The 12,695-nt window shown below is 38.9% G+C and overlaps 1 protein-coding gene across 4 annotated transcripts in view; it reads right to left on the bottom strand.

Annotated features, from left to right (window-relative positions):
• The window catches only part of RERE (arginine-glutamic acid dipeptide repeats), a 408,446-nt gene that overhangs the window by 143,057 nt on the left and 252,694 nt on the right, over positions 1-12,695 (bottom strand). For all 4 annotated transcript variants that reach the window (XM_037062025.1, XM_037062026.1, XM_037062023.1 and 1 more), the window contains 3 exons: positions 11,284-11,389; positions 9,850-9,946; positions 1,823-1,927 (listed from right to left, as the gene is read on the bottom strand). In XM_037062025.1, coding sequence (XP_036917920.1) covers positions 1,823-1,927; positions 9,850-9,946; positions 11,284-11,389 — 308 coding nt within the window. The remainder of the gene's footprint in view (positions 1-1,822; positions 1,928-9,849; positions 9,947-11,283; positions 11,390-12,695) is intronic.

Below are 12,695 nucleotides of genomic sequence, written 5' to 3'. Positions count from 1 at the left end.
ATCTGTTAAATCATATACACCATTTTGACCATTTGAGAAACTGCAGGAACTGTACACCCAACCCCAAGCTCGCTGGTAGAGTCGTTTTGGGTGAAAAACTAATGAGCCCAAGCCGTGGGCCATGGGCCACACCAGCGCTACTGACACAATTTTTACACTCAATTTGTGAGAAGTTTGAGGTCTGTCACAAACTCTACTTCCAAGTAGACATTCAAATACTTGTTTGCTTCAATTCATCCAATACCCCTATAGTACTTACAATACACCAAGCACAAGCTGGACATGGATAACACAAGCACAGAAACGAATAAATGGTGGCTGGGAGGGTCAGAGCACTCACAGGAGTGACTCAGAAAGCAGGGCCTATAAACACACCCCAAAGGCACGTCTTTGTGTTGCTTTTTCAAGTGAGAGACAAAGAATACCCTCCTATTGCACACCTAAACTCACATTTTAAAACAAATGGGAAGTATCACTCTGGATGACTGCCAACAATATACAATGAAAATGAGACAGGAAACTGTGAGTCTGTATCTTACATAGGTTAAGTGATATGCCACTTTTAATAAGCGTTCAGCAAAAATAGTTGCATAACCAAAACTAGCAAAACATAATTTAGTTGGTTGTGAAATACCCAAGAATCAAACATTTAAAATACAAAAGCAATTTAGTCAATTCACTAATACCATCTAGTTTGTGCAATGACAACTATTTATCAAACAGTTAAACATGACATCACTAAAATAACAGAATCCTTTGTATCTAGACAAAAGCCCAAGTTCAAGTGTTCCACGGGCAAAAGTTCAAGTTCTTCTTGTTCACCTGGGCAACAAGAAGACATGACAGGGCAGTCAAGGCACATGTAGAATAAACATTTCAAAATACAAAATGATTTTGAAATATTGCCATTGGCTAGTCTCTTTGTCATTGGAACAGGGCAAACTTTGAAAAAGAAAATAAAAGCTCAAATTCACTATTTTCTAAAGCCAAAAAAAGGTGACTACTACATTATTATCATGATAGCTGTTGTCTAGTATTCCTACAGAGACCCTAATATACATATAAAGCTTTGTGTAGCCTCTTACAACCACAGCAAAGGAATATGTTGCCTTTTATTGTAACATTTATTGTAACATTCTCAATTTTACATGTAATTTCTCGTCATGTAGGAAAAGGTTTTCACTAAGCAATTACCCATCTTCCTATTATATTTAATGCAGTTCTTCAACTTTCTTTCTTGAGCCAAGCATCTTTTATTTCTTTTTAAATCCTTGTATTTATAGATTATGTCTTCGGTGTCCCAAGTATAGACTACTTGATCATCTGCTAACATTCTTTTTTTTGTCCTTAATAAAAAATAAATAACTCTACCTATGACACAGATCTTACCAAGAACTAGATCTCATAGCAACAGTCCTACTAGAGATATTTCGGTGAGTGTTCCTGGAGTTTTGCTGAATGAACAAAACAAGTGACTGACCACAGCATTTCCCACCAAGTCCTTGTATTGTCAAGTGTTGTGGAAGGGGTGACAAAACGCTGTAACCTGCAATTCGTAATGAGTTCAAAATACAGGCTAACTGAACATGTTCTGGTCTTGCCCTCTCTAAATCCAAATTTTCCCATGTTCCATTTTTTTTCTTTTTATAATAGGAAGATACCACAGACATAAATTACGACTCCTTCCAAAGAGGTCTACTATATAGACTTTTGGGGTCTTCTTATATTCTGATCTTACTAGTGTATTCCCAGATGTGTGTACACAAACACACAGTGAGAAAAGCCAAAGTTCTCACTGAGTGGGCCCAAGTGACTCACTTACCTTGTCTCAGGGTTGTAGCCTAATATGTAGAAAAATGAATCCACTCGGGCTTTAAACTCTCTAGCAGCAAATATGTCAGAAAAATGAGAGATGTTACATTTCCCTCTGAAAATAAACAAACAAAAATACATTAGTAATACCCTCTATGGCTTTGCAAACCAAAATACTGTTGGAGGGGTATGGATCGGTGAAAATATAACTAAATCCACATTTCTCTAAGAACATGTAGAATATAGCTACAAACTCCATAATTATCTGGGATAAATAATTAATTATCTCCATAATTAATTAAGAAAACTGGGAATTCAGGCCCTGGCTGGTGTAGCTCAGTGGATTGAGCACGGGCCTGCGAACCAGAGGATGGTAGTTCAATTCCCAGTCAGGGCACATGCCTGGGTTGCAGGCCAGTTCCCGGCAGGGACACATGAGAGGCAACCATACATTGATGTTTCTCTCCCTCTCTACTTCCCTTCCCCTCTTAGGATAAATAAATAAAATATATTTTTTTAAAAGTGACACTACAAGGATATGAGAACACGCCTTGAGATAAAAAAAAAAAAGAAAACTGGGAATTCCTAAAAGAAGAAATTGGGTATATTTTCATGCCCAACTGGGCATGAAATATTGGGCATATTTTTACGCCCAATATTATATATATTTTTGTTTCATGACTGCTTCAACCTACAACTTTACAACTTAATTGCTTTTTAAATTTTTATTTACTGATTTATATAGAGAGAGACATCAGTTTGTTATTCCACTTATTTATGCATTCATTGGTTGATGCTTGTCTGTGCCCTGACCAGGGATTGAACCTGCAACCTTGGCATATTGGGACAACTCTCTAACCATGTGAGCTACCTGGTCAGGGCCTTAACTGCTTTGATCTCAACATTTTAGTAATATAGTAAAATTAAACCACAAAGATAAATGAGGGTAGGACTGATAAAAGGATACTAAGAAACCAGAAATGATAAGGGGAAGTAAAAACTACAGTCAAATTACAAAAATGTCCATCTAAAACCCTTCTATGTCACCAAAGCAAAATGGGCCTTTTCTCCCTGTTACCTAATGACAGGCAAAATATATAATTGATACATATATATATATATTTTCTCCTCTAACATACAAGAAATAAGCTGACTTGAAAATTAAAACAGAACAATTTTAACTTTTTAAATAGGTAGACGAGTTCTAATATACAAACAACAACTTTCCATTTTTCCGTAACATTAAATGACTGTAAATTGGAAACCCTGCTCCATGGGAAATGTAGGTTCCCAGGTTCACCTACCAACCAAAGTTGAAACCACACAGAGGTGGAAACTCCCCAGCACCGCAGAACTCCGTAAGCCATGTTTCTATGCACCAAATGTAAATGTCAGAAACATTACACCTACCAGCAGGGCTCACCTCTCCACTACAAGCACATGCAAACACACACATGCACGTGTGGGTGTGTACACGTTGGGGTAATTTACTGGAAGGTGGGAGGTCTATTTCCTAGAAGGCAGGAAGTGACCTTCAACTCCCTTGTGGTCACAGAAGTTAAATTTCACTCCAAGTGGGAGCTAAAGGCTGTGGTTAAAGTAGATGAACTTGGAACATCAAGACCGCACCAGGATCCTTCCTGGAATGTGACCTCCCACTGCTTGACCAGGCATTCCACTCCCACAGGACTCCATGAGTTGGATGTTAACAACACTCCAGCTAATGGGCAAGGTGTTAGTGAAAAAAACTGGCTGAGGGATAGCCACATGGGCATGAACATTTATTCATTTCCTGTCAAGAAATGAAAAGGCAATGTCCTCCTTTCCCACAGGGTTCAAGTAACTGTGACCAAAGCCTCAGTACCAAGCAGAAGCTAAGATGGGCTCTAACAATTGCTACTTTTAAAATTAAAAATTCTATTGATTTGGCCCTGGATGGTGTGGCTCAGTGAACTGAGTGCCTGCCTGCGAACCAAAGGGTTGCAGGTTCAATTCCCAGTCAGGGCACATGCCTGGGTGGCAGGCCAGGTCCCCAGTAGGGGGCATGCAAGAGGCAGCCATACATTAATGCTTCTCTCCCTTCCTCTTTCCCTTTGCTAATAAATAAATAAAATCTTTAAAAACAAATTCTACTGATTTGTTAAAGTTCCTTTGTGACGTACTGATTAGAAGATAATGCAGGGCTATTGAGCACTTGAAGTGTGGGTAGCACAACTAAAGAGAAATAAATTTTAAATTTTATTTAAAATTGTTTAATCTTCACCAGGATATGTTTGTTGATTGGGGGGGGGGAGGGTAGAAAAGGGAGAGGAAAGGAGGGGGAGGGGAGAGAGAAAAACATCAATGTGAGAGATAAACACAGATCAGCTGCCTCCTGGATGTGCCCACACCAGGGATTAAACCCACAACGTAAGTATATATCCTTTTGGTGTACAAGACAAACACTCCAACCAATTTTATTTCTTATTTAGTATATATTTAAAGAGCTACATGTGACCAACAGCTACCATATTGAACAGCACAGATTTATACATTTTCATCACTGCACAAAGTTCTATTGTAAGCACAAGATACAATTAAAGAAAATATAGACCAGGCATCAACTTGCCAGGCCCAGGACCTATATCCCTCCAGAATTTAGCTGGAATTAAGAAAAAGTGGGTTAAGATCGCTTTTATAGATGAAGAATGAACTCACTCTACAACTTACTACCCATCTATCTGAAGTGATTTAGTCCCTGAAGAAAGAAAAAATAGGGATAAAAATACCTACTATATCTATCTCATAAAAATGTCAAGACCAAGTAAGAAGCATATGAAAAAGTCTATGAAACTTTGTATACTGTTCAGTGCTATGTAAAATATTTTCACTATCACTGTCCATTACTAAAGGAAAGCGAGTCTTCTTTTATTATTCTTTGCTATTGCTCAAATTTACATATACCATTAAAGTTGAATAATTAGTTGATGTATTAGTTAAAAATATAAAAACTCTACTAACCCACAATTCTTAACACAGGCATTAGGAAGTAAGTATGTTTAAGACAGGGTTTCTCAGTCTCATCACTGCTGACACTCTGGTGTCAGGGGCTGTCCTGTATTTAGCAGCATTCTGACCTCTACCTGACAGCACCGCAGACACACCATTGTGACAATCAAAGTATCTTGAAGCAATACCCAAATGTTCCGGGGGGGGCGGGGGGGGAACCATGCACCTGGTTTAGAGAAAGACAAAAGCAGTAGGAATAGAAGGATACTGTCTGATAAATAACTATAAAGCTTTAATAAATGTGACTTTACCTACCATTAATTTTGTACACTACTTTTATAGCCTGTTAACTGGCTGATTCTTTGGCAACTGATATAGTTTGACCATTGGTTCTCTGAGATTTTCCAGATATGCTATCTGTTACTTGCAAATAAACACACTTTTACTTCTTTACCCTTTCTTAAACTAAACACCTAGCTGCACTGTACCTCTAAGACAATGGGGAAGCAGTGGGCATTCTTGCTTTGTTCCTGATCCCAGTGGAAATGTCTCTCACGTTTTCCCATTAAATATGATACTAGCTTTAGAAATTATCATATAATCACAGTCTTTAGAGACAGGGTTTTTTCCTTAGTTTTATTAACATGACAAATGATATTGACAGAGTCTCTAATAGTAACCTACCTTTGCGTTCATGAAATAAATCTCAGTTGGTCATGTATTTTTTAAGGAGGTATTAGCATTTTTAAAAGAATTCAATTAATTAGATCCGAGATCTGATCCTGGCTGCCCATAACAAAGTAAGGTGGTAAGTTAATTTGAGATGAGGAGATGAGAAGCTCTAAATAGCTAGTTTAGGGTTTCTTAGTCCTGGGTTTCCAGAAAATATACTTAAAACATATTCCTATAACATAAATTCCTAGTAAAATGCTAGCTTATAACCTGACCTATTTCAGGATTTTCCCCCCAAACAACTGCTTGAAGTAGTAGGAAGCAGATAATCAGAAAGCTGGAAGAGCCCTCAAGCTCAGAAGACGTTCAGTTCTACTGCGCTTCCCCCACAGTTGGTGCCGGAGAGCTCACTGTTACGGCTGGCACCGGCCACAGCTCCCAGTCAGCTCTGGAGCAGTCACTCCAGATCTGCTGACTATCAATAAAACACCATCTCTGGGTAAAAAAAGTTAACAGAGCAAACCAACCACAAGCTATACTTTTTATTTAGTTGAATAAAGTGTATCTGTTCATTCTCACAACAGGTTTACCTACTCATTCTTGGAGCAACTGGGGATGGGTCCTTGAGCTAACCTCTTCCCCCCACACCTGAAATAGTCTGTGTAGCCAATTAATCCATGGATAAGCCACAGAAAACTAAAATAAATGGATGCCAAGTAACAGTAACATCAATAACTGGATATAGAATTACATTTAAGTTCACTTTTTCTTTTCTTCCTTTTATGCCTCTAAGGACCCAATTCATATTCAATGAGCATAAGCACTACTCACACTATGGAGTATGAGATACTCTGCGAGAGACCTGCTTATACACCTTATCTTACTGAACACAGAAACAGAAGATGGGTGCCCAGAAGATGTGTGCTTGGTGTGGGGTTCTGTCACTTAATCCTGTGACCTTGAGTAAGTTTGTCAAAAAAGATGGCTCAAAGGTTAACAAACTTGACCTTGGTCACAAAACTATGTGGCAGAGCTGGGATTCAAACTGAAGTCTAATTTCAATGTAACACTTTCACTATTATACCGGAGTCAACCAAAAACACTGACCTGGAAATAAAGAGAACTCAAAAATACTCAAGATACTAGCTGTACTGTAGGATTACTGACAAATGCAATGAACAAAAGAAACTTAGCTCGAAAGGCAGGCATGAGGACAGCCCAGGCACGAAGTCAGAGAAGCAGCAGAGCAGTGATACAGGACCTCAACACAGGTTTCTGACTGTGAAGATCCCCACTCTCTTCTGGAAATAAACCTACTTTGGGTACGGAAATGCTACAGTCTCGATTTCCACAGAAAAGCCTGCAGAGGAGTTCTGCTTTCCTCTCGCCTGATGACAGCTGAAGGACAAGGTTTTCTCTCCTTATAACCCAACCTACAGCATCACCCTGAAAGAGAAAGTTCTACACAGCTTTCCTCCTGTGTGAACGGCCTGGGCAGAGTCCCCTCGGAGCTACTGTGAGTCCAATGAATCCACAGAGCTGAGCACTTTGATTTTTGAGAAGAATGGTGCTAAGCACTAACACTATCAGTCTTTTTCTTTCCTTTTTCTTTTCTGTCTTTTTTTCATTATAGTCATTTGATCCTCTTTCATGTGCCTATGAATTATTTGTCTCTCTTTCAAAACTGAAGTTATTTTTGGCAACACTGCTTTATATCTATGGAGAAAGAAAAAAATCTAAGGATAAATGGTAAAGGAAAATCGGAAGGAAAAGCTTAATTCCCCCCACCCCCATATTTTAAAATTAAGGTAATCTAGCCCTGGCTGGTGTGGCTTAATGGATTGAGTGCTGGCCTGCAAAACCAGAGGGTCACCAGTTAGATTCCCAGTCAGGGCACAGCATGGGTTGTGGGCCAGGTCCCAGTAGGAGGTGTGCAAGAGGCAACCCACATTGATGTTTCTCTCCTTCTCTTTCCCCCTCCCTTCCCCTCTCTCTGAAATAAATAAATAAAATCTTCAATTAAAAAAAAAACTTAAAGTAGTCTAGCTTTGGTGAAAAGGTATAACTAGAGATTCCTGGGGGCACTGCCATTCAATTCCTCTTCTACTGGAGATGATCTTACAGTGACCACTCTGCAACGGAGAGCCAGGCAGGAAAGACTCCTGCACAGCAAGAGCCAGAGAGACGGGCTCCAGAGGTGGGCAAATGTCAAACGGCCACAGATATTTATTGAGCACCTACTAGGCCAGATCTTTCAGTAATTATGTGACCACTTTCATCTGGTATATTAAAAGAAAAGGAAAAAAAATTGTTAAGTGACATGAGAGATGTCTATTTGAAACTAACATTATCAAATTTAAGATGACAGCATTATAAAACCACTTTCTAAACCTTTAATGAAAATACCACAAGAGAAACAAACTAATCAGCAAGCATTCTAGTCCTATACACAGTGGAAAGAAGATAAGGCACGTCCACTTTAGCACTTCAGCCCCAGTAGCTAGTGGTGGGACAGTGACCCACCCGATGACACTTCTCCAGATAGATGTATCTTATTATAAAAATCATTTATTCATCTGGGTCTAGCTGGAATTATCTGAGACAATTGATTCTTTTAGAAATGGTAACGTAGTTAGCATTAACTCTACAAATCTGAGTATCTTCTGAAAAATATTCAAATATAGTCATTTTAAGCCATTATGTGAAAACATGTTGAATAACCAGAGTTACACACATATATCTCATGTACTTATTTAACTTCAACTCTGAATTGCTTGAAATCATTACCAATGAAACAATATGGGAAGAGCACGGAAAAGCATGCAAAGCAGGATAAGAAATAATCCCAGAATCAAGCTACTTGTCTTAGCTAACAATTTAACGGTTTTATCAATCTAGCCAACCTTCCATTAACTTGCTTTGTTCAGCATGTGAGTTTAAGATCCATAAGCCACTGCCACAAAGACATAAAAAGTTTGTGGGAATTATGAAAAAAGTTTATAAAACATCACAGGAATTCTGCAAATTTATCTATAAAGTCCTGTAGGAAGCCCACTCTAAGCCTGCACAGTTCTTCTCCTGGACAGGGTTTGGCAAACTATGCTCCACACGCTAAAATCTGGCCTGGCGCCTGTTCTTGTAGAGTCCAAGAACTATGAATGGCTTTTACATTTTTAAATGGCAGAAAAAGAAATCAAAAGAAAGATAATACCCCTCCTGAGATGTGGAAACTAAATGAACTTCAGGTCTCGGTGTTCACAAACGAAGTTCTGCTGGCGCACAGCCACCTCCTCCGTGCCAGCCGTGGCTTCTGCATCACGATGACTAAGGTGAGTGGTTGCAACAAAGACCGTATGAAAGACCATCTGCCCCCAAAATTGACCAGAACCTGCCCTGTGTTAAAAGTTGCTACAAATTTGCCTTGAAAATAATTGGCTTTTGCTATGCAGCTTTGCACAAGAGACTCCAGATGGTTTCAGTGAACACCATCTGAGCAACATAATCGAGAAATTATTGTATCTCACTGTAGTTTTAAGCTAAAAGCCAGCATATCCTTGTGGCCTTTTGAAAAAAACCATGTACTTTAACAAACAGAGTATTTCTTCCATCACTTTATTATTTCCAATGAGGAAAGTTATTACTTGTCTTACTTCCTGTACCACCTAAGAAGCCCAAAGTCTTCCACACAAAATAGGCTAGAATATATGCGTATCCTTTTCTTGAAAGGGAGAAAAGGAAGAAAATACCAGAGGGCACAGGCAGAAGCTCATGGCCACTTTTTGGCCTAATTACTGAAGACATTAAGAGGAATTTGCAGTGTTACCTTCTGCCTCGGAATAAAGTCTTCAGTATGTTCTCCCTATCCCAAGCTTTTTAGTGGAAAATTGTTCATATGTATAGAGAAATGAATGACTAAGGCATTAGAAATCCTACAAACTTTTCCTAGATTTATAATTAATAACATGCTCAGTGAATTTCGTGATGCCATCTTTGTTTCTTCCATTTCTTTACCTGAGTTACTTTTGAGTACTGACTGAACCTTTGGGTAAGAATCTACAGAGCATCACAACACTTCGCCCTGAACACTTTAGCAATGGATACCAGGATCATAATTTTCAAGGAAATACAGATAAGAAACTATAGAGAGGGTATGAAAAAATGAAATAGAAAAAAAAAATCCTCCCTCTTTCCTCCCCGCCAACATGTTAGTGAAAATACAGGCAACCTCTGAAACCCCAGTAACACACGGAGTTATGAAGACTGGAATGTTAGCCTCTGGAGACCACAGGAATAATCCAATGGACATCACGACCTCAGCCTCCCGGCCTCCCCAGCGGGGTGCCTCCCCACAGGGACAGCCACGCCTCTGGCGCTCACCTGAGGGCGGCAGCGTGGTAGGTGTCTACGTAGTCAGAAATGAAGAGCTCTCGGTTCTTGATAACTGGGTCTGTAATGACAAGTTCTCTTCCAGAGTCTGTCAAAAAATTAATTCATTAAGAGGATATTAAAATTGAGTTTCCCAAAACAATTAAGAAAACTGCACACTTTTTCTTTCCGGGTCACCTCCCACTAAAGAAAGCAAAATAAATAACCAGGCCTGGAGAGCAAAACAGAGAAGAGGAATAACGTGTAATAAAAATAACAGAAACAAAGTGTGCCACTGGACGTGTTTGCTGCAAGTCCCCACAGTTTGCTGCAATGCCTTAAGAGCAAAATTGTTTAGAAAAAGAAAAATGGGAAGAAACAACTATCACATTTTAGCAATCTATAAACTGCTAAATATTTAGTCATTCTGTTCATCTTATTTTTTTATTGCTAAATAGTCCAGGATGGAGTGATATCACAGTTTCCACAGAGAAGAATGACCAAGTTACTATTTTTAATAACAAACTATATCCTTTAACCGCTTTAAGAGAAGTTTTTATAGCTTCAAAGAAAAAAATAAGATATGAAAGAACATCATTCTATCATTCTTCAAAACTATTTTTGACGACAGTTTGTTGAATTAAAGCCTATCACCACCAGCAATGTGAAGAGTGAGGGCACAGACGTCAAAGACAGAGCCGAGTCCCTGCCCGGCGGCGGCTGCTCAGAGACCGTGGCCCTGGCAACGTCCTCGGCATCTCTAAGCCTCAACGTCCTCATCTGGAAGCAGGGAGTGACACACAGTTAATGGGCAACAAATGTGAATCGGGTCTCACACCCTCAAAGGTCAATAAAAAGGAACTACTATATATCTGGACAAATGTAATACATATTTTATGTACATATCTCATGTGTTAATAAAGTTACTGCTAGAAACTATAATACCAAAGGAAGAAAAAATGAAAAGATACTTTGAACAACCTTCCTATTGCTCTAAAAGTCAAGTGGCAAGCTGAATTACAAAATATTCAGAAAAGCTTTGCTTTGAAAACTGAAGTTCAAAACACTGAATACAGAGAAGTTCAATAATATAGACTGTTGAAAGAGGAAAGAAATAAAATACAATTCTGTAGGGATTTAAGTATTATTAGTTCCCATTAAGTGAGAAAAGAAATAAAAAAGGAAATTACTGCCATTTCCAAAGAACAACTATTCCCAGTCTAAGAGGAAACATCATTAGTACATACTTAGGTTGTTTCTTTTTTAAGCCAAAAAATAATTAGAGGACTTAGCAAAAACTGAACAGTCCAGTAATGTCCTTATTTATATGATGCTTTTTTAGGAAGTTATTTTCATAGTAGATATCTCCACTTAATGAAGGTTTTTGGAAAGACCGTTGCCCAGAGCTAAGAACGTGTAAGAAGCAAACCAGAAGCGCGTACTTACCATTTTCGTTGTGTCGATCCTGAACCAAATGCTGATACACAGAATCTGGAACTTCAGACTGACGGTAGTACCATTTGACGTTCATGAGTAGGTGGTCCCTCTTACTCTGAAAAGGAAAATCTAACAGCATTAGGAACAGGATTTCAGGTGCCCAGAGCTGCATACCATACCCATGAACAAAAGCCCCTGGAAACAGGTGAACAGGCAGAGAGTGAGACACACAATTACCACCAGGACCACAAAAGTACACAAGTCAATTATGAGTCAAATTTTATTTTTTCTAAATCCCAGCCACAGCAGCCCTCTGACCAGATCCCTCAAAGTTGCTCATTTGGAGAAACAAAGGAGACCAAACTTGAATCTATAAACCTCCCCAGTTTGATTAATTCATTCAATGCTATATATTTTTATTTGGCATTAACTACATGAATACATCTTCCTATTTGAATTTTTAAATTATTTTGGTGAGTATTCATCAACTATGTTATTTTAAATATTTATAAATACTGTGAAGCCATTAAAGGTAGTAAGTTAGAAAGAACTTACCCAACAAGGTCTGGCACAAAGTCATCCCTCCAGAGTTTGCCATCTCAGACTGAGTTACATTCTCCCCCGACTTAGTTCACATTATTATTATTATTATATGGCAGACTAATAGAGCAAGCTATGAGTGCTGATGAAAGCACCCTGACTCTATGGAGCACGGACCCTGTCTTACTTATCTTCGACTTTCCACACACACAAAAGTTACTGCTCTGGTTTATTTGTACCTAGATTTATGACCCCTAAGGCAGTGGAAAGCTTACCGGATTTTCCATGCAATACTACTCAATGACCAGGGAGTGGCAGCATTGCATCAAAAAGCCTCCAGACTCTTAATTCCAGTGATACAATAGAGGTAGATTCAAAGGAAACAAGTTTTAAACAGATTTAAGTAGCTGAAATAGACACCATCTTCCTAAGCAGATCAGAAATTTGGTTGAAGATTAAACATCTACAAAGGGAGGTAGTAAGTGATTTCCCAGGACACTAAACAAAACTAGGTAATACAGGATCCTAGTCCTGTCTGCAATCAGGTAATCACTACAGCTGGGGGGGACCTTAGTGGGGTCACTAACTCACATGACAAGTGAGGGGACAGAACGAGATGATTTCTATGTTCACTTACATCTTACATGCGTCTGCTTAGATTTCTTCCTCAGACAAAATCAAGTAGATAAAATGGGGCTGGAGGTTTCTCTACACCAACATACTGGCATTAGCTAAAATTACCATTCTAAAGAAGTTTCACAAATTAAAATGTATCTTCCATGGAAGCTGACTGCTGTGACTGAGGAACAACAAAAGGCAGCACAGAATAAACCCCTCTCTCCCAGGAAGGGCTACCAAAGCCACCTCAGCCAAACACAGAG

Source organism: Sturnira hondurensis, unplaced genomic scaffold (assembly GCF_014824575.4).
Source record: "Sturnira hondurensis isolate 20B ecotype Veracruz unplaced genomic scaffold, ASM1482457v3 Scaffold0013931, whole genome shotgun sequence".
NCBI lineage: Eukaryota > Metazoa > Chordata > Mammalia > Chiroptera > Phyllostomidae > Sturnira > Sturnira hondurensis.
Note: the sequence above shows the minus strand (reverse complement) of the source record. Positions and strands in the feature narration are given on the sequence as shown.